Source organism: Suncus etruscus, chromosome 8 (genome assembly GCF_024139225.1).
Source record: "Suncus etruscus isolate mSunEtr1 chromosome 8, mSunEtr1.pri.cur, whole genome shotgun sequence".
NCBI classification, from domain to species: Eukaryota; Metazoa; Chordata; class Mammalia; order Eulipotyphla; family Soricidae; genus Suncus; species Suncus etruscus.
Genome location: NC_064855.1, coordinates 124223910 through 124245771, shown reverse-complemented (window position 1 = coordinate 124245771; position 21862 = coordinate 124223910). Strand labels below are relative to the sequence as shown.

At 58.7% G+C, this 21862-nt stretch overlaps 2 protein-coding genes across 2 annotated transcripts in view; one reads left to right on the top strand and one right to left on the bottom strand.

The window, feature by feature from the left end:
• ATP11A (ATPase phospholipid transporting 11A) overlaps positions 1-19510 on the bottom strand; it is a 31958-nt gene extending 12448 nt beyond the window's left edge. The window contains exons 1-19 of the mRNA XM_049778101.1: positions 19466-19510; positions 10625-10747; positions 9141-9230; positions 8725-8805; positions 8465-8572; positions 7461-7589; positions 6945-7048; positions 6672-6722; positions 6008-6072; positions 5821-5902; positions 5352-5502; positions 4185-4382; positions 3810-3983; positions 3452-3615; positions 3009-3080; positions 2576-2649; positions 1555-1658; positions 585-766; positions 154-399 (exon numbers count right to left, since the gene is read on the bottom strand). Coding sequence (XP_049634058.1) covers positions 154-399; positions 585-766; positions 1555-1658; positions 2576-2649; positions 3009-3080; positions 3452-3615; positions 3810-3983; positions 4185-4382; positions 5352-5502; positions 5821-5902; positions 6008-6072; positions 6672-6722; positions 6945-7048; positions 7461-7589; positions 8465-8572; positions 8725-8805; positions 9141-9230; positions 10625-10747; positions 19466-19510 — 2243 coding nt within the window. The remainder of the gene's footprint in view (positions 1-153; positions 400-584; positions 767-1554; positions 1659-2575; positions 2650-3008; positions 3081-3451; positions 3616-3809; positions 3984-4184; positions 4383-5351; positions 5503-5820; positions 5903-6007; positions 6073-6671; positions 6723-6944; positions 7049-7460; positions 7590-8464; positions 8573-8724; positions 8806-9140; positions 9231-10624; positions 10748-19465) is intronic.
• The window catches only part of ARHGEF7 (Rho guanine nucleotide exchange factor 7), a 496685-nt gene that overhangs the window by 264114 nt on the left and 210709 nt on the right, over positions 1-21862 (top strand). The window lies entirely within an intron of this gene.

Sequence of the window (21862 nt, the reverse complement as noted above, 5' to 3'; positions counted from 1 at the left end):
AATATGTGTGTACAGGCTATATACACATACACACAATCCCGACATACTACTCACACATAGGCCTGAACACACACACACACACACACACACGTTTTCTGTGTGCTGACCTCCCATCCCACGGGTGCGCGGACAGGCCGAGGGGCCGGCACCTACCCCGAGTCCTCCCTGGGCAGTGTCCCACTGCGCAGCACGGTCTTGCTGAGCTCCAGCAGCACGTCGTGCAGCCCCTGCTCCTCCACCCTCTTGGTGGTCAGCTCAAGCAGCTGGGTGCTACTGCGGAACAGCTTGCAAGCATAGCATGTGGCAGCCGCCGTCTCCATCTTGTCGCCCGTCAGCACCCACACCTTGATCCCTGCCTTCTGCAACGCCTCGATGGTGTCGGCCGCCTGCTCCTGCAGCCTGGCCCGGGGAGAGAAGGAAGGAATGGCAGCTTCAGCCCAGGGCTCCCCACCCAGGCCTCACCCGTGTCTACGATCTGATCTTCCCCACAGTAAGAGATGTGCTGTCCATATAGCCAGGGGCCGTCCCTCCCAACAGCAGACACATGCACCCGCCCAACTCCGGCATGCCCGCCCTCTGCTGACCGGTCCTCCACGGCAGTGGCCCCGAGCAGCACCAGGTCCTTCTCGATCTGCTCATAGGCCTCAGCCAGCTTCTTCTCCCGGTCCTGCAGCGCCACCTTGGCCGACTGTAGCAGCTCGCACACGCTCACGTACTCCTCGGGGCTGAACTTCTTGTAGGCCACACACAGTGTTCGCAGTCCCTCCTGTGGGTCACACACGCCACCAGGGGTCAAGAGTTACTCTGGACCAAGGGGACCCGAGCTTGAACCGAGAGCCAACAAGTAGGACAAATTAGCTATGATCATTCGGGATGAATTTTCGGAACATTCCTGAACTCCTTTATGCCCGTTCTCTGGGCGTGGTTTCCAATAACCAGAGAGCAGTAGCTACCGGTGTCCAGAAACAATGCCTAGAGAGTGCCGTGAGGCCTGGAGGGTGCCCTGAGCTTGCTGCCTGGGCCCCGGTTGCCTGTCTGTCCTGGAAGGTGGCATCTGGCAAGAAGGGCCCAGACTGAGCTTCCACCTCTAAGCTGTTGAACAGGAGCCAGCTCTGGGGAAAGGTTTTGGGGTCTTGACTGAAGGGAGCCCATACTGGTCCTGCTCTTGACAGTGAGGCTGTGGACCCACACAGCATGGCCAGAGGGTAGTGCCGGGCTCCAGGCAACAGGGCACAGCCCTCACCCTACCAGGCCTCTGGGCACACCCACACAGGGCTCAGGCACTGCCAAGCAGCAGGCAGGCCTTGAGGACACATGTCTGCGGGATGAGGGAAATGTCGAGCCATGTGGGTCCAAACCTCCACATGAGTCAGTTGAGGGATCTGGACCAAGACACGTGGTAGCTGTGACCAACAGGCACAGTCAGGGTCCGAGACGGCCCTGCCTCCCGCTTCAAGGCAGGGCCCACCTCTGGCCTCTCCAGACAGCCCTCGGGATACGCTGATGCCTAGGCCTGGGAATGGTGGGGAGACACTCGGGGCCGGCCCGACTCACCACAGCGTTGCGCTCCACCCGCGCGCGGATCTGGTCCACTTTGCCTTCGATGACACGGGGGAAGATGGAGGAGTCGGCGCCCTTGCAGAAGAGGTAGATCTCGCCTGGGGACAAGGGGGTGAGGATGCCAGGGGAGCCAGGTCACGGGAAGAGCAAGGCTGAGGCCTGGGGGTGACGGTGCCCATGCCCTGAGGGTCGGGACCCATCATTGTTGCCTGGGGACTGCTTTTTTTTTTTTTTTTTTTGCCTGGGGACTTTAACCGAGAGAGCCAGAGACAGCGAGAAGGGTTCCCAGCATCAGTGGGAATGGGAGGGGAGGCAAGAGCCATGGTGAAGGTCCCTCACCTTACAGAGTACTGAAGGCCCCCATTGGCTCTCCCTGCACCCCAATGAGGCTTCATGGTCAGGGGGCCTGGTAGGGTGGGGGCAGCAGGAAGGGAGTGAAGGGAAGGGATGAGTGGATGAGAGTTCCATGTGAGGGGAGTGGGGGCTAAGGGGCAGGAGTGCTGCTGCTCCTAGAAGCTGAGTTCAAGCTCTGCAAGCATCACTCTTCCAGTATGTTCTAGAGACTCCCCTGAGAGTTAGCTCCAAAAGAGATGCTGTGTTGTTGATATGTGCTTAAGTGGGATCTGTCGGGGAAGGGGAGAAGGAAGGGAGGAAGTGGGGAGGAAGGAGAGGAGGGAGGGAAAGAGGGGGAAGAAGGGGAGGAAAGGAAGGAGGAGGAAGAGGAAGAAGGGGAAATGAGGAGGAGGAAGAGAAGGAAGGAAAAGAGGAAGAGAAGAAAGAAGGGGAGGAAGGGAAGGAAGAAAAGGAGGAAGGGGGAGAAAGGGGAAGAAGGAAGAGGAGGAAGAGGAAGAAGGGGAGGTGGGAAGGAGAAAGGGGAGGAAGAGGCTGAAAAGCAGGAAGATGAGGAAAGGGAGATAAGATAAGAAGAAGGGGAGGAGGAGGAGGAGAAGGAAGTGAAAGAGGAAGAGGAGGAAGAAAGGGAGGAAGGGGGAAAAGGGGAGGGACAGAGGCTCACCCGTGGCTGTCCTGACGATCACACTCATCCTCCTCCTCACCGAGTCGAAGCTCAGGGTCTCCAGTAGCTCGAACCTGGAAGAGGCACCAAGAGGCCTGTTGGGGGCCCCTGGCTGCTCCACTGAGTGGGGCTGAGGGGTCACCCAGCACCTGTGGCCAAGCCCGATCCTTGGGGACTGGGTCAGGGACTCAGAACCAAGGGTGCAGCCCTCCGTATCACTCATGGGCTCATTCACATTATTTATAGTGGCAGAACACTGTCTGTAGGAACCAGCCGGACAGTGCCGAGAACCATCCCCAGAGCTTTGGCTCCTGTCTTGGGGGTCCAGCTACAACCAGCCGGTCATGGTCTTGGGGTGCCACCAGGCCTGTGCTGGTCCCAGAGGTCAGACCCTGTAGCCAGGCATGTGGCGTGGACACAGGGCTAGTCTTACCGTTCCAGGTTGTTGTCGCGGTTTAGGATCTCCATATGGCCATCCTGGAGCTGCAGGTATGTGAAGCCCAGCCTGTAAGCACAGGGCAGCGTGCAGGGCTGAGCCACCTGGGCAGTCTTTTCTCAGGAAGTGGGGAGGGAGGGGTAGTAAGAGGAAACTGAGGAGGGAAGGGCGAGGAGAGGATGGAGGAAGAAGAGGGAGGGCAGGGGAGGCCGCACTACGGATTCCAGGAAAGGCCGCAGCTTTGCAGAGCCAGGTCCCTACCACAGGAACCCGGTGTGAGGGCCCTGAGACACTGGCATGTGCCAGGCCAAGTGCCCATGCAGGCAGCAAAGAAGAGGTCCTGGACACAAGCAAGGTTGGAGACCAGGGCCGCAGGCAGAATAGGAATGGGTGGATAAGGGGTTTGGGGGATCACCAGGGGGCTGAGCCCCAGCACCCACCTCTGGATTCCCTCCACCAGTGCCACCTCGTCAGGCGAGGCAGAGATATACACACAGGACTTGGCCGAGTCAGGCGACTTTCGGGGGCCGTCAGCACTGTCGTCATCCTTCACCTGGATGGTGTGGCACAGACACAGCGCCCGGAAGAACAGCTCCTCCCGCTCCTGCACACAGCACAGTCACTGGAGCACTGTGCGGGGAGCAGGGGTCTGCGAGTGCTGTGTCCCGGGTGTGGGGGGCACATTCACATGCACATAGGCATGTGAGCGCGTATCGAGTGTGTCATGTGTCTGACGGCCTCATAGCCTCGGCTCTCCCTGCGCCCCGGGCCCTTCTGTCCCCGGAATCCCACACCTACCTTCCCACTGGAGCCCGGAGAGGAGTCAATCATGTCGATGCCTGAGGCGTCGGGCAGCACCTGCCCGTTGCAGATGACGTGGGGGACGTAGATGTGGCCGTCGATGCAGCACTCCCTGAACTCCATGTTGTTCTCCGTGAGCGTGCCTGTCTTGTCTGTGAACACGTACTCGACCTGCAGAACCGTGCCCATGGATGCCAAGCCAGGCACGCTGATGGCAGTCCCTTGGCACGCACTGTCTGTCCCTCTTGGCACACACCACCCATCAGTCCCCCTCAGCACGTGCCGTCCCGTGGAATCACACCAGGGCATTCTGCACCCCACACCGACCGCCCTGTGGGGACCTGGGCAGAGCACTGGGCGGGCACGACCCACCTGGCCCAGCTCCTCGTTGAGATCCGAAGTGTTGACCAGCGGCCCCTCGCCCGTGTCCTCGTCCAGCATGTCCTGGTCCCAGGTGATGAAGTAGGAGCCCAGGAACTTCTGCATCTCCACGGTGACGTACATGGACACGGGGATGATGTAGTTGAAGAGGACCATGAAGGCCAGGAAGTCGGTGAAGGCCTGCAGGAACTTAGAGCGGGAACCAAGCCAGCCATGTCACATCACACAGGCACAGCCACCTCCCCACTTGGTCCCTCCAGACTCCCAGGCCATGCCCTGGCCCAGCTCGCACACAGATAGGCCATGAGGCTGAGTGTCTCCTTGCACAGTCACTGCTGAGCTACCCGTGGGAAGGACGGAGGGTCCCCATGAGAGTGACCGAGCAGAGGGCAGACAGAGCCCAGAGAGACTCAGGTATGCATCGCAGTGTCCTCAGATAACTGGATTAGTTTTAGAGGCTCTGGATTCCACACAGGTGAGGCACTGTTCGCACAGCCAGCTACGTGCACACTTCCTCTAGACGCATACCTCCAACGTACACATGTGTACACCTCCCTCTATAGCTGCACACCACCCACTGTGTTTGAATATCAATACTTTGGAACTGGGAATCAACCATTGGATGTCACGGGACTAGACAAAGAATGTTAACAAGATTTATTTTTTTGTTTTTGGATTTGGGGCCACACCCGTTGACGCTCAAGAGTTTTACTCTGGCTATGAGTTCAAAAATCGCTCCTGGCTAGGGGGACCATATGGGATGCTGAGGGGTTGAATCCTCCATCCTGTGTCAGCTGCGTGCAAGACAAACACCTTACTGCTGTGCTATTGCTACGGCCCCCTGATTATTTTTTTGATCAACATCCTAGGGATCAGCACATACGCGTGAGCTGAAATTCCCCTTCGTGGCATGACTGCTGCACCCCAGGCCTCCTTGCGCTCACCCACCAGGCCTATCACCCCAACCACTGGCATCAAGCAGCCTTGGCCCTGCATCTAACAAGACACGGTGCTCGCTGCCCCGCCTTCCGAGGAACGGCCCTGCTGGGCTCTGTTCCCAGCCCCAAGATGGACCTGTGAGCCTGGGGGCCTCCTCGAGTTCCCCCATGCAGACCTGAGTGGGTACTATCTGCCCTCTGTTCAGGCAAGTGCCCACACCTGGTTGCGCTGCCTCTCAGCCTGGGTTTTCTGGTTGTACCATGGCTCGTCATTGGAGGGTTTGCTCTGCCACACAAACTTTAGAACAGTGTTGATGAGCGCCTTGCTGACGAGGATGCAGAGATACACGATGAGGAAAACGTTCATGGACCTGCAGGGCGGGCATGGCCGGAGATGTCCCTGGGCATAGAGATGCGAAGACCAGGGAGGACACACGACAGGGACAGCCCTGAGGAACAGACCCAAGCAGGAAAGCCCAGCCCCTCCTCAAAGCAAGAGCGCGGGTCTGAGAACTGAGGGAAGCAGGCTCTGACCCAGGCTTGCAGCTCAGCTTGGAGAAGCCATGGCCTTGGGGGCAGTGCTGGGCTCCCAGCCATGTCCCCATGGTGGCCCTGTGTCCCCTGTGGGAGTCCCTGCATGGGGAAGGTTGCCAGGCCGACCCAGCACGACACGGTGGCTGAAGCCTTACTTCTCCACGGCCGAGCGTTTCTGTGACTTGGCCTGGTAGTTCAGGGCCATCTTGGTCTCCATGCCTGTGTAGATGGCGACTCCTGCAAGACACAGGCCTGAGTGGTTACGTGCACGGGAAACACATGGGAACACGAAAGACACACAGCCGGACTGGGCTGAGCTCCCAGTGTGGAGACCCCACTCACCGAAGATCCTTTCGGTGTTCTTGAGCGTAGCTCCTCGGAGCAGCACATTCTCCGACCCCAGAGGCCTGCAGAGAGGGGTCAGCAAAGGTGAGTGAGCCCCCTTCCAGACACCTCATATGCCTGCATTCGAGAGGACACTGCGAGCAAGCCTAGGTCTATGGGGAGGGGGGGCAGAGCAGGCCTGGGAAGAGGCCCAGATCACCGGGCCACGCTGACCCAGCACCAAGGACACATCCATGGACCCCAAGGCCCTTCTCACAGTGCTGGTCTGAACCCAGCTGGACACAGGCGACTGGACACCAGCAGGATCTCAGCACAGCCACCACCTGAGAATATCAGGGTGTCACAGCAAGGACAGCAGTAGGAATGAGAGCCACAGGTAAGGTCCCTAGTGAGCTACCATGGATGGAAGGACCAGAGTGTCCCACAGATGAAAGACCAGAGTATCCATTCCAGATGGAAGGGCCAGATGGGTCCACAGAACCACAGATGGGCTCCATGTGCACTTGAGTGGGGGCTGTGTCTGAAGGGTGCCTTCTCCTCCCTTTTCAGTGCAAGGGGGGCTACAAGCTGTCCACATGGCCGATAGACCAAGGGAGGCCAAGCCTGCCTGCCTGCTGAGCACAGGGCCAGCAGCAGGCAGGGCAGCGGTGATGGTGCTCACCTCACCACAGGGTCGCCGGCTTCGCTGTACACATTGATGCGGCCAACAAACCTGGAGGGGAAGGGTGACCGTCAGGCAGCAGGTCTGGGCCTCTGGGCCACAGGTTGCCCCAAACTGAGCACCCCAAGGCCCAAGAGCATTTCCTCCAAGAGGCCTTGTCTACCCAGGGTAGGGGCCCCAGACCACGACACTCAAGGAGTGGGATCCCCCAGACCATGGCATCCAGGGAGCGAGGACCCTTGACCACGGCACCCAGGGAGCTGAGCCCCTCACTTGTAGAGGTCGGGCTGCGGCTGCTCGCACTCAATGGTGGCATGTAGACCGTCTATGTCCTCCTCCGCGTGGAAGCCCTTGGTGTCTGGGACCGCATAGTGCGTCTGCCGAAGGGGGAAGCCCACGTCAGGGAACAGATGGGCCAGAGGGGGCCTGTGATGGGCACCCAGAGGCCAGCAAGCCAGCACCGAGAGCATTGGCTTTGTCCTCAGTGACTGTCCACTGCTTCAACTGTCCTTCCACCGCCCTTCTACAGCACCTGTCAACTCCCCTGTCTACGACAGCCAACTGTCACCCCACTGTTTACTACAATTCTACCTGCCACATCTAAGCGGTCACCTACCTGTCACCTCCTCCTCATCCACCTACAATTTATGAGCCACCTGTCTCCTCCACACTGTCCCTCAGGAATCACCCACAGTAGCCTCCAACCATCTTATCCCCACAGGTCTGTTGCATTGCCTGTTGTGGGGCTCTGGGCAGGGGACAGGCTGAAGGGGGCCCTCGGTCACTCACTTTGTGGCTGGACTCTCCATCCAGGCTGGCGGTGGTCACGTGGCAGGTCCCGTCCCCACGGCTGCTGGAGAGGAAGATGAGGTCACAGGGGAAGGTCTCATCTTCCTTGACCATGACAACGTCCCCGACCTGCAGAGACAGACGGACAGCGCCCACCTCAGCCCTGTGGGACAGGCACGTGCGTATCTACAGACGGGTTCCTGCCTCCTGCGTCATACCCGGGCCGTGGTAGCACAGGGAGGTTCCCAGGGCAAAGTAGATTAGACTCAGGATTGATTGCCCTGTGCGAGTGTAGACATACACCAGGAGAATTGTCAGGGTGAGTGTAGACAGGAGCCTCAAGGTGATTGCCAGGGAGGTATAGACCAGCCTCAGGGTGACTGTTAGGGTGGATGTAGACATGCTTTGGGGTGATTGTCAGGGTGGGTATAAGTGGGCCTCAGGGCAACAGACTATTTCACAGTGAAGACAGGTCTAGCAAGCCTGGCTGCCCAAGTGGGGGAGCTCATGGCATGTGCGTGTCCAAGTGTGCATGTGTGTGCTCTCTGCAGGTTCCCCCCAGCATATATTTATGTCCGAGTGTGCGCGCATGATGTTATCTGAAGTCCTTCCTCAGCGTATGTGTGTCTGCATGTTTATGCTCTCTGCAGAGGGCTCCTCAGCATATGTGTGTGTGTGTGCATGTTCTCTCTGCAGCTCCCCTCAGAGCTCCTAGCAGCAGGTAGGCCTGTGACTGCTGTGAGTTTCCGAACACAGCAGGAAAGGGGCAGAAAGCAAGCAGGGCAGTTCCCCAGGCCTGTCGGAGTCCAGCGGAGTTTCCTTCTCTCAAGGACAGGTCGAGCATGTAGCGGTACATGGCCGAGCCCGTGGTGAGAGTGGGGGGCAGCTGTCGTGTTTATTGTGTCATGTTGTGCTGGCCAATGTGAGGCCACAGCCAGGCTCTGCGCTACTGGGTCACCCAACTCTCATACCCCCCGGCAGCGGCATCTCGAGGCGGGACTCACCCTCAGCTTCCGGCTCTGCTTGCGCACCAGCTTGCCGTGCTGGATGAAGTGCACGGGGCACTGGTTCATGGCGCGATCCGCCTTGTGCCGCAGCCAGTCCTCATAGCCCTGCACGGGGGCGGGAATGGGGACAGGGTGTGAGGTGGCTGCCGCCCAGTCGGCCTAGACCTACCGAGTCCCGTCACTACCCCATGGAGTCTGGCCCCCGCCCCCGCCCAGTGCAGCCACAAGGATCCCGGCCAGCACTTCCCATGTCACACCTGCTTGATGGCGGTCACGGTGATGACGAAGAACAGCGGGAGGCCACTGGTCACGGGACTCGTGGGTGTGTCGATGATAAGCTGCAGGACAGAGGTGGGCACTGGGGGAATACACCCACCTCCGGCACTTCTGGGGACCCAGCAAGCAGATGAGTCCTCGTCCTGGGCTACCCTAGGGGGCCGCTGAACACTAAGGCTGGACCTAGGGTCCCTTAGCAGCAGGGAGAACTGGTCTGTGCGCGGCTGCCCCTCCCCTCCTGCCGGGGGTTCCCAACAGGGGCTGCTCGTGTCTTCCCTTGCTACCCCTTTTTGACATTCCTGCCCCCAGGATGAAGGGGCAGGAGACTCTACGGAGCAGCTCCCGAAACTTCAGCCCAGCACGGCCCATCCCAGTGGACAGGCAGGGGGCGCCATACCTGGACCAGGAAGATGATGAGGAAGTAGAAGTTGGCGATTCTGCGGAACTGCTCGAACAGGTTCTTGGGGATGAAGTTCCAGAAGGTGTACTGAAGGAGGGCAGAGGGCCGTGAGCGGGTTTCCCGCCACCCGCAGAGCATCACCTGGTGGCACCCGCAGCTCCTCACTCACTGGGGCTGCCTTTGGCTGACTCAGGTATGAGTGTGTGTGTGTGTGTGTGTGTGTGTGTGTGTGTGTGTGTGTGTGTGCGCGCGCGCGCGTGCTGCAGAGCAGACTCTGTATGAAAGCCAGGCAGACTCCTGACCATGGAGCCATGGTAAGAGTTGACACACCTGTCACCAACATGCTCCAGCAAAAGGGGTATGTATGTGCCCCATGGTACTGTCAGTGCACTCACAAGCTTGCACAAAACATACAGGTGTAGGGGCCGGAGAGATAGCATGGAGGTAAGGCATTTGCCTTGCATGCAGAAGATCGGTGTTTCGAATCCCGGCATCCCATAGGGTCCCCCGAGCCTGCCAGGATCAATTTCTGAGCATAGAGCCAGGAGGAACCCCTGAGCGCTGCTGGGTGTGACCCAAAAACAAAAACAAACAGAAAAAAATCATACAGGTGCAAAGCATACTTGTGCATAACACAATGCATGTGCATCATACACAATGCACACAGAAAACAGGCACTTGTACATGTGTATATACATGTATACACAATGTACACACGAGACATGTGCACAGACAAAACAGACTGCAGACTGCATACAGGAACAAACACACATGCACATCTGAGACTGTGTTCACCGCCCGGCTCATGCTACCCTCCCAGTGAGAGTCCCTATCGGGAGGCTCCTCGCCACTCAGACTCGCTTGCATCAGGTGGGCACCGTGGCCTGGGTATGCCCCAAGCCTCTTACTTGCCACAGCATGTACGGTGGTGAGCCAGGACTCAGGCAGCTCCCAAGAGCTGCTGGAGTGACTGCGGGTCCCTCCTGCCCCTGCCCACCAGCTGTGCCTGCCATGCTCTGTGACTCAGGGTGAAACACTGGCTCCTGCAGCTGCCACCAGGTGTGGGGGACCCACGTTCCATCAGCTGCTGTGCTGCCTGCCTGACGGGTATGTGGGGACACTGAGGAACTGGGAGCCACAGGACCCCCACGCAGCTGCCCCAGGTGCTTCAGGCAGGTCAGCTAAGAGCTCACACGAAAGAGACAGAGGAGGGAAAAGGAAGAGGGTGAGGAGGGTGGGGAGAGAGGAGTTAGGGGAAGAGTCGAGGACCAGGGAAGAGGGGCAGAGAGAAAAGGGGAAAACGAAGGAGGGGAAATGAAAAGGGAAGGAGGAAGCAGGGAGAGGAAGGATGGAAGGAGGATGGGGAAGGAAGGGGAGGAAGGAAGAAAGAGGAAAAGGAAAGAGTGGAGGAGGGTGGAGAGGAAGGAGTGGGAAGAGGATGGGGAGAAGGGAAGAGGAGGAAGGAGGAAGGGCAGCGCTACCTTGGAGGACACGATCCTGTTGTCGGGGTACCTCTGCGGGATATAGGCCTCGGCACCGGGTGGGGGCTCCTTGTGGCCCACGTAGATGGTCCGGCTGTCCACCCAGTTTTCCTCGCCAGCACACTGGGGAAAAAGGAGGAGCACCATCCCCAACGTCACCCTGCGGCCCTACAGACACCTCCCCACATGCCAAACTCGGCACACGCCCCAAAACAGGCCCTGAGGTCCCAGGCACATGTCAGGATAGCTCGTGGCCACACATACACAGCAAGACACCCCATGGAGCATCTCATGCCTGGACAACCCATGGAGCGCCTCATGCCTGGACATACCGTTGAGCACCTCATGCCTAGAGTGCAGGTGGCGGGGAGTGAGGCTGAACTAACCCCAGCCTGGTGGTGAGGAGGGATGAGAGGCTGGGGAAAGGCTGCCAGAGACCAGAGATGGCGGCCCAAAAAGGCTTCCTGGAAAGAGCTCCGCTGACTCATGCCCGCCTGGGGCTAGCCCGTACCCAGGAGACCAGACTAAAGAAATCCAGCGCACAGGGTTGCCCAGGGCCCACGGCACCAGCACCACAGAGCGGTGTGAGCCGGGCACAGTCCAGAACCAACCCAGCCTGTGCCCTGGACCCCGTAACTGAGGCACAACACAGAACCCAAGCCCATCTGTGTGCTGTGCCCCAGACCCACAGACTGGAAATGCGGCCTCCCTTGTGTTACTGCAGGCAACACCTCCACCCACAGCTCCCTGACTGGAGACCCAGTGGCAGGTCCCACTGTCATTGAAACAGGGGCTCGGGACATCTTCCCAGCCCAAACATCTCAGAGCAGTAGTAGGACGTGGTGAGGGGAAGCAGCTAAGACGGAGCCATAGTGGATACTGGTGCATCACTTTGGTACAATGTTTGTTTGGTACAATGCCAGGGCAGAGGTCAGACACAGCTGAGCAGGAGCAGGACCCCTGGGACCAGAGACTCATGGTGACAATTCCCAGGCAGGCCAGGGAAGGACTGCCTGTTCCGTCCAGCTGTATGGGGCCTGGCAGGATTAACAACACCAGGTGGGCTACTCCCTGGGGATGTGTTTCAGCCAATAGCCACCTGAGCTCCAGTTACAGATGGAAGTTCTCAGGGTTCCCCACCTGGTGACAGCGACTCATCCCGCTGCCGCCCTCCTGGCTCAGCCTGGGACATGCCCGCAGCAGCTGGTCTCGGGCCTGTATCAGGTCACACGGAGTCCCTGTCGCAGTGCTCACTCTGTCTGTGTTACATAGGACCTGCTGGACTCTTGCAGAGTCCGTGGGAATGCCCTTGGCCCAGCAGACTGAAGCAGAAGATTCACGCCCTAATCCCAAGGGACTGGGGAGACACGGGTCTGGAAGCAAACGCCGACACAGGAAATAATCCACACAAGATTGAAAGGAATAAAACGGTTCAGGAAAATCTCACCACAAGCTTTCCACTCACTGGCAGAAAAGACCGGCAGGCAGAGAGACTAGCAGTGGAAAAGAAACCGAAAACAGTTTCTCCCTGAGACCCGAGATCTTTTTGGGGAAGAGAAAGACTATCCCTACGGGTGGAGAATAGGTGGAGTAAAGGGACCAATCTGGAGGTGCTTCCAGCAAAGAAGTATGCTGAATAAAATGAAAACCAGTTACTCCAACAGCAGACCATGAGGGGCCCAGCCTGCCCCGCACCTGACAGTCACTCGTTGGCAATCCTGAGTTGAGTCCCACCGAGGGTGACCCAGACCCTCAAAACTTGCACCCGGGTCCCTTTGCCCAGATCCAGAAGTCCCAGCTCATAAGCCAAGGCTGTGGCCCCTCTCTAGTCCTGACCCCAGGAGCATCCCCCCACCGTTTCTCCATCTGTTCTGGGACCGAAAGGTGGAAAAAGAAGCACCCGGTGGGCCGGAGCCATAGCATAGTGGGGAGGGCGCTTGCCTTGTGCTCAGCCAACCCAGGTTTGATCCCTGACATCTCATAGGGTCCCCTCAGCCTGCAGGAACGATTTCTGAGCACAGAGCCAGGAGCACTGCCAGGTATGGCCCCAAAACAAAACAAACAAAACACAAACAAGCAAAAAGAAGCACCCACTGTTCACAAAATAGCACATTGAACCAAATAGTCTCCACAAGGAGTAGATGTGAGTGGCTGTGTTCATGGACACAGCCTGAGTGACTGGGCCCGAGGCAGCGAGCACCAGATCTGCATCCCAGGGTCATATGAAGGGGCCCAGGTACAGGGATCTGGGAACACGGGACTGGAAGGAGGGCACATAGGTGACTCAGGTGGGCCGCATCTCCTGTCAGGTGTGTGCTGAAGTGAGGGCAGGTCCAGCTGCCAGGATGGGCGTGCAGGGCTGGCCCCAGGTTGGGCTGCGGCATCGTGTGTGCTCAGAACCACCCCAGAACTCTCACTCACGCCTCCCGGGAACCCAGCGGAACCAGCAATGAGCGGGAGGAGAAACTGGCAACCCCTTCTCCGGGAACAGGCCTTTGCCAATGAGGATCCAGGAGGCCACACTGGAAGGGACCTGGTGGACAGATCGCTGGGCTATATAGTCACCAGGAAGTGAAGGGGAGGCTGGGCTCCTGGAGCAGAGGCGGCACCAACACACAGACCCTCTAGCACCTCGAGACCAGCTCCCTCTGGTCCAAGGAGCAAGCCATGGTGCTCCATTGGCAGGGCTGATGGTCATGTCTCTTCCGACAGGACTTTCTCACCTATGAACCACTAGGACACTCTGCAGTCTGGATCAGTACATGGAGCCAGCAGCAGTCAGAAGGCCACCGCTCTGATGATCAAACCAGAGGGTCTTAAAGTGTGCAAAGATCACCAGGCCCACACCTCGCAGCATGCTCTGGAGCTCCACAATGTGTCCTGGGTCCTTCCTAAGTATCCTGGGCCTGTTCACAATATCCTGACCTGTTGCAAGCATTCTGGGTCTGTGCTGGGTATCCTGGTCCCATCCCAAGGTCCTGAGTTCATTCCAAATGTCCCAAGCATCTTGGGCTTGTCTTGAGCATCCTGGACTTGTCCTGAGTGTTCTGGACTGATCTCAATTATCCTGGGCCTGTCTCTAGCATCCTGAACCCATCCAAGCATCTTGAGCCCATCTCAAATATCCTGGACTGGTCCTACGAGTTTGGTTTTGTTGTTGTTTCTTTTTTGGGTTTTGTGCCACAGCTGGTGATGCTCACTGGCTCTGGACTTAGGAATCACTCCTGGCAGTGCCCAGGAAACCATAGAGGATGCTGGGATCAAACCTGGATCGATCCAAGGCAAATGACCTTCCACTGTGCTACCACTCCAACCCATCTCAGGAGCTTTGGAATTCTTTGGAGTCCTGTGGCCTATTACTCAGGTGTAACCCTGCCCCAACTTCCTGTTTCCATAATCTCTTCTTTAGAGATGTTAATCCCACCTGGATGATCAGATCCACCCACACCTGGAATGGGCAGGGAGCTGGAGAGGGAGAGACATGGGACAAGCAGCACAGAGAACAGCAGCAAAAAGCCGAAAGACAGGAGCAGCAGAAAGTTTAGCAGAGAAGCAGATGTGAGGAAAAGCATATGGCAGAGAAAGGCCGTGGAATAAAAGCAAGCTGATTGGGGCTGGGCGGTGGCGCTAAAGGTAAGGTGCCTGCCTTGCCTGCGCTAGCCTTGGACGGACCTCGTTTCGATCCCCTGGTGTCCCATATGGTCCCCCAAGCCAGGAGCAACTTCTGAGCACATAGCCAGGAGTAACCCCTGAGCGTTACCGGGTGTGGCCCAAAAACCAAAAAAAAAAAAAAAAAAAAAAAAAAAAAGCAAGCTGATTCCAATATACTTCAACTGATTGCTTGTGAACTATTTCTCTGCTACTACCCTTCATCAGACCTGTCCACCTGAGGGATTAAAATACAGTACCTAGGGCCCGGAGAGATAGGAGCAGATGTGAGGAAAAGCATACGGCAGAGAAAGGCCGTGGAATAAAAGCAAGCTGATTCCAATATACTTCAACTGATTGCTTGTGAACTATTTCTCTGCTACTACCCTTCATCAGACCTGTCCACCTGAGGGATTAAAACACAGTACCTAGGGCCCGGAGAGATAGCACAGCGGTGTTTGCCTTGCAAGCAGCCGATCCAGGACCTAAGGTGGTTGGTTCGAATCCCGGTGTCCCATATGGTTCCCCCCGTGCCTGCCAGGAGCTATTTCTGAGCAAACAGCTAGGAGTAACCCCTGAGCACTGCCGGGTATGGCCCAAAAACCAAAAAAAAAAAAAAAAAAAAAAAAAAAACAGTACCTGGGGCGGCCTCACCCAACACATGGACTCTTTATACTTTATATATAAATATATATATGCATATAATTTTTGGCCACACCCAGTAACTCAGGCTCTGCACTCAGAAATTGCTCCTGGCTTGAGGGCCATATGGGATGCAGGGGATCAAACCCACATCTGTCCTGGGTCAGCTGCGTGCAAGGCAAACACCCTATCACTGTACTACCTCTCCAGCCCACTTTGTATCTTATATTTTAAATCAACACTCAGGAAGGACTGACCCCCCCCCCAATACGACATGCAGTGACGGTGCATTCCTCAGGTGCCATGGCTTCAGGGCACAGCCATCCTCATCTCGCTGCTCTGGCAGACAGAACCTGCAGCCCCTCCTGCCAGCACATTTTCCATTAGGTGCCGACTGGCTCAAGTTGCAGAGGCATCAGGAGCTGGTCCAGTCCTTCCTTCATCGATCAAAACTACGGGTTTCCAGAAGAGCCGGCTCAACGCTGGCAAGTGAACAAGGGATACAGCTAAGCCAGGGCAAGCCCGGCCTGGCCGGCGGGAAGGTGTGAGGACAGCGACATGTGTGGGAGGGACCGTGCAGCTATGGCTGATGCTGTGGGGGTCTTTCCCTTAGGACAGCTAAAGTGGCCGGTCGGCTGCTCACCGTGTGTAAAATGCTACCACGAGCCTAGTTAGTCACGCAAAATGCCATCTTGATTAGGTTCAAAGCACCTGACTTAGGTATGAAGTAGCATTTTGGGGCCACACCTGGCTGTTTAGGTTATACCTTATTTTACCTAAAACAAAGATCATCCTTGGCTCCTTCCTATGTTTGTTTACAACTTGGATTTACCCCTAAACACACTGTCTTACTTGTAAACCTGGGTAGGTCTGGCTCAGGATAGCCTGAGCTACTTTCACTCTGTGCTTACTGCCCTACCCAGGGGTAGGTAGGACTCGATAAAAATGGCAGTTCTGGCAGGCAGCTTTGTGGAGATATAAGGGAGAAGACTGCCAGTGTTTCATCTTCAGTCTGGTTTGGATTATTTCATGCACGACCCTGATTCAGACTGTGGTTGTAGATAAGGCACATTGGGTGATTTTACACCTGCAGTGCTCAGGGTTTACTACTAGCTCAGGGGATGGTATGGGACACCGGGGATCAAACTGGATTGGCCGTGTGCAAGGCAAATGCCCTCCCCACTGTGCTATAGCTTCAGCCCAGCCCGGCTTATCTTAATTCGTTTCAGAATCACCCAGTTTAAGTATAAAGTAACGTTTCCTCACTTGGTCTTATATTTTTGGGGTCAGCTCATTCCTCCTTCTGTGCTCGGAAGAGACACTGGCTAAGGTGGGTGTCAGCCGGGAGGGGGGCCCCTACCTCTTACCCCTGCCCTCTGCCTTAGGGTTCCAGGCTGTCACCTTCCCAGCGGTCCCCACCCCTAAGCCTTATGCCCCACCCCAAGAACAGCTGCGGTCACATACAACAGAAACCAGCCATGTTGGCCTAGACGACAACATGCTTTCATTGGCACACGCCATGCCTCAGAGCTGCCCGGGAGAGCTGGAGTCGGGACCTCGCTCACTCTCCCCTGTGCCCTGCACACAGGGCAGCAGGGTGGGCTGGGGGCAGCCAGAAGGCAAATGTATGGCATTCCAGGGCAGCATTCCACAATGTCATCATCACTGTCGTGTCCTCTCCGCCTGGCCGCCCTCAGTGGAGCACAGCAGTGGGCCCAGCCACCAGATGGGAGGATGGGCCCTTCCAGAACAGAAGCCGAGGTGGGCAGTGGGCAGGGTGGGCAAGTGCCCCTGGCCACAGTGCTCCGTCCCACTCGGACAGGTCAGACACACTCACACACCCCACACACCACACACCCGTTCTAACTGGTATTTCCAGTTCAGCTTCCAGCTGCCAACCCTGGTTCTGCCACAGGTGAGAAGCAGCAGTGGCAGCAGCGGGACCCCCCATGGAGACACGCAACAGCCTGGACGTGGCTTCTGTCCCATGGTGGGAGACAGACAAATCCCATGCAAGGCACACAGGCGGGCCTTGCCCCACATCCAGCACTTCATCCAGTCACCTTACATATACACGGTACATGCCTGTCTGTCTCCTGGAGTCACACACTGTTGAAGTCACAGTCCATCGGGCCCCCTGCTGAGCACAAGCACCTGAAGACCCATCAAGGAGTGGGGACACGAGGCGCCGGCCATGGCCACCACTGCCTGCTGTACCTGTGCAGTGTCACCATGCAGTCCCAGCTGGACAGGGCATGGGTGCCCAATCCAGACCAGTCCCCTACCCAACTTCCAGCTCAGCAGGGATGCATGGGACAGCCCCGTGTCAGGCCTACCTGGGCCCCTGCGGCTCCTGTCCACGGGTACATGGTCCCTGGAAAGTGGACTGATGGTTTCACTCACGCCACTTCATCCCACCAAACCAAACCCACCCTGAGAGTGGCACCAAGTGAGGCAAGTGTGGAAGGAGCACCCTCAGGGACGACAGAGGTCAAAGGAGTGGCAGGAACCACTCCTTTAGGTACAAAGCCGCAAACACTCACCCTCTCACCAACTCACACTCACACAGTTACAGTCACACGCTGGCACTGACATTCCCATACAAACACACACTCACACATGCTCTCACTCAGGAGCTTCCTAAGGTGACTGTAGGAGGCAGAGGTGTGGCAGGGGGCCACCGGAGCAGGACATACAGTGTGGCCGAGCACAGCACGGTATCTACCGTGTTTGCTGCTTTACATTCTGGTTCTCCTCAGAAACCACTGCTTTGGGTCCCCAGACCCCCTCCACGCAAGAGGAAGGAGCATCGGGTCCTGCGTGCTGAGGGGTCAGCAAACCTCACCACCAGCAGGAGGGGGTGAGAAGCTGTCATGGCCCCTGAGAACACAGACAGACAAACAGACAGGTAATAGCACAGAAAGTCACGAGTGACCACGGGCGGGACCATCCCAGACTACATGGATCCCAGAGGAGCCCCAATTTCTGAAGCCTGCAACACGGCCAGGTCAGGGGACTATAAAGGACACAAGAGGGTGAGGAGGTACGACAGGCCTGAGGGCAGGCCTCACATTCACACAATTAGACACTCACATGCAACCAGACTCTCACACAGTTCCAGACAAACACGCACACACAATTACATGCTCAGACACAACCACACACTCATACAAACACAAGTTCGCACAATTACACTCATATACACATTCCACAAGCACACTCTTATACAAACACACACTCACACTCAATTAGTCACACGTGCACACACGTGCACTGACACGCTCACACAACCACAGACACACAAATACACACTTACAGACACAAACTTACACATGCTCTCACACTCAACTCATACAAATCACTCAGTCAACCCGGTGGTAGGTGTTTGCACAGTGGTAGGGTGTTTGCCTTGCATGTGGCCAACCAGGACAGACCCTGTTCAAATCCCAGCATCCTATGTGGTCCCCTGAGCCTGCCAGGAGCGACTTCTGAGGACATTACCAGGAGTAACCCCTGAGCACCGCCGGGGTTACTCAGTAAACCAAAAACAAACAAACAAAATCACCCACTCACACACAATTACACACTCAAACTCATGTGCACAACCATACATTCCTACTCAGACGCACTCACAAACCCATTTACACATCACACATTCATTCACACACCCAGAAACTCAATAATACTCACAGACACACACTCCCACACACACTCCCACACAGGTCTCCGGCAGAGACAGGTGAGTCTCGCCCAGGGAGCAGCGGCATGAAATGGGGGTTAGATGCCCGCAGAAGTCTAGCAGAGAGCCAGGTGGGTACCCAGGCAGGACTGCGACAGGAGACCCCGAGGGAGGGACAGGGCAGCAGCCGCAGAGCCCCCACTCCCTCGCTTAGGACAGAGCCTGACCCTGGCCCCGCCCCACCCTGCCTGCACCTCCACCCGCCTCCCTGGCACGGGCCTCCTGCCTGCACAGGTGCGTGGGGCTGGCCTGCCTCCCTGGCACCTGCCGGGGGCCCAGGGCCACCTCCCACGCTGCCCAGTCCTGTCGTGTCCATGGACTGGGCACTCAGGAAGGGCCACGGGCACCCTACGGGCTACAACTTTACCTAGGGACCGGACTCTGGGACACACCTTTGGGGTGTCCTCTCTGCCGCCAGCTGCCCGGGCCATCATGCCCACAGCTGCGGCGGCTCTGGTGCCCGCCTGTGACCAGTGACCAGTACCCAGCAAGCAAGCAGCCAAGGACCCCAGTGTGCGCCGTGGACACTGAGCCGGCCTCTGAGCCTTTGGAGAGGCGGCGGCCACGGTGCCCCCTCCCCACCAGGAGGTCCCAAGACGGGGGTCTCCAGCTGCCGGCCACTTGGAAAGGCCAACTCGGGGGTGCCCCGCTGTGCCCGGTGGTGCCAGCGCCCACCTCCCCGGGGACACTGCCATCCCATCCCACCCCATCCCGGGCTCCGCAGGTGCGTCCCCTTGCGCCCTGGCACGGGCAGCCGGGTGCCCGGGCTCCCTGGGGTGGCCGGGTGGGGTGGGGTCGGGTCGGGCACTCACGTATCTGTGCACCAGCGTCCGCACGAGGCCGCACGAGCACTCCATGGCTGTCAGCTCAGCCCAGCTCAGCTCAGCGGCCCCGCGCCCCGCTCCACGCGCCCAGGGGCCGGGGCGCCGCGCTCCCGGGGGGCGGCCGCGCGCTCATGCCCCGCAAGGCTGCCCTGCCCTGTCCTGCCCGGGCGGCGGAGGGGGTGCCACCGCGGGCAGCTCCCGGCAGCGGCCTCTGCCCGGCCCGCCAGCCCCGCTCGGCTCCCCGCGCGCCGCGCCCGCTCCGCTCCGCTCCGGCCGCCTCCCGCGCTCGGCTCGGCGCCCGCTGCCCGCGCGTCACGGCCCGAGTGAGCATGCCCGGCCCCGCCCCGCCCCGCCCCGCCCCGCCCCTGCCGGGCACTGGCCGCTGGCCGCTCGGGCCGCGGGGGGCGGGCCCCGCGGGGCACGGCGGGCAGGCAGGCGGGCGGGGGCGGGGCGGGGCGGGGGCCCGGCGCCAGGCCCGGGGGCTCCCCGGGAGCGAGCGCCCCCCCCGCCCGGTCTGTGGCACCGTGCTGCCCACGGGCGGCGTCTGGGTGGGTGGGCCGCCCCTCTCCTGGACCTGCGGGGCCTGGGCGCCCCGTGGCTCCGCCCAGCTACCAGCCTCAGGTGGTGCCCACTGGCAGGAGCGCGAGGAGGGAGAGGAGCCTGGCAGGGGTCGCCTGGCCCTGGTCCTCAGGCAGCGCGCTGCCCATCCGAGAGGCTGGCATCGGGCCCCCATACTCAGGCAGCGCGCTGCCCATCCGAGAGGCTGGCATCGGGCCCCCATACTCAGGCAGCGCGCTGCCCATCCGAGAGGCTGGCATCGGGCCCCCATACTCAGGCAGCGCGCTGCCCATCCGAGAGGCTGGCATCGGGCCCCCATACTCAGGCAGCGCGCTGCCCATCCGAGAGGCTGGCATCGGGCCCCCATACTCAGGCAGCGCGCTGCCCATCCGAGAGGCTGGCATCGGGCCCCCATACTCAGGCAGCGCGCTGCCCATCCGAGAGGCTGGCATCGGGCCCCCATACTCAGGCAGCGCGCTGCCCACACCGAGAGGCTGGCATCGGGCCCCATACCAGTCCACTTCCTCCCCGCACTTGGCCCCTGGAAGCAGAGCCCCTCCCCTGCCCGCTGGCCCCTGCCCGTGACACACGGCACAGCTCCCCGCCAGGCGCCCAGGGCCTAGCAAGCCTCAGTGCTCCCACACCTCGCTGGCTTTGGGATTCCTTCCCCCTGACGATGCCCCCACGTAGGCGAGCACTGGAATGTGGGCGAGGACAGAAGCAGGCACCGTGACGGACCCCTTGGTGCTTTCTGCAAACGCTCAGGGGGCTGCCCTCTCCCGAGTTCCACCCTGAGCCCGGGAGGTGGCAGGGCTGCTTAGTGGGCACTGCCTGTGCCGGCTGGCCACCGGAGCAGGCCAGGCCTCCTTTCCTCTTCCCTGGCCTCTGTGTCTGAATCGAACACCCACCCACTCCAACCTGCTGGGTCAGAGGTGAATTCTCCGCTAGGTGCTGGGTGACCATACGGCACCCAGCCCAGCCGCCTGGGAGGACCTCTTGCCCCGGCAGACCTAGGACCTGCGTCTTCAGGCCAGCTCAACATCCCGGCCCAGGCCCCCTGCTCACTATGCTTTGTGCCCTGGGGAGGGAGGGGTTTGCCACGGTGTTGGGTGCCTTTTCTGTGCCACCCTCACCTGAGTGCAAACCTGTCAGCCTTTCACAAGGGGCATGTGAGAAAAGTGCCCCGTTTCCTGCTGGGGTCTGGTGTGACACTCAGTGCTGGGCAGCTTTGTTGCACATGACGTAGCACATGGCCCCAGGGGGAGCATGAAGATGGGGTGACCTGTGGTAGCCCCAGTCTCTGTCCGGTCTAGAGTTCCTGGTCCTGAGGTGCTCCAGGACCAGGTGTGTGGTGAACCCTGACCTGTTGCTGACTACACTGAACATTAAGCCTGAAGCACAGGGAACTTGGGACAGCAGAGCCCCCAAAATGCAGCTCGCCTCTCAAAGGGCTTTTGTCTTCCTGAATCGCAAGCCACCACAGACTTGGGAGCTTAAAGAGGAGCCCATGTCTCCACCCTACAGCCAGCCAGATTGGCTCTGGGGCCCCCGAGCACCTGTGGCCAGGGTTCACCGCACATGTGCATTTATGGGGGACCAAGAAGGCCTGGAAGGTTCAAAGTCTTGCTTAGCACTTAATGGCCTCACCTGCTTTCAAAGGACAACTCCCTGGTGGATCAAAGTGAACACCTCGAAGCTCAGAAAAGCCCAGTGTCAGACTTTCGGAAACATTTCTTCGGCCATCTTGGATTAGGAAGTACAGCCTGGAATCGAAGAGCCAAGGACCAGACTTGGTTTGTGGCGGGTAGTGGTGGTTTTTTGTTTATT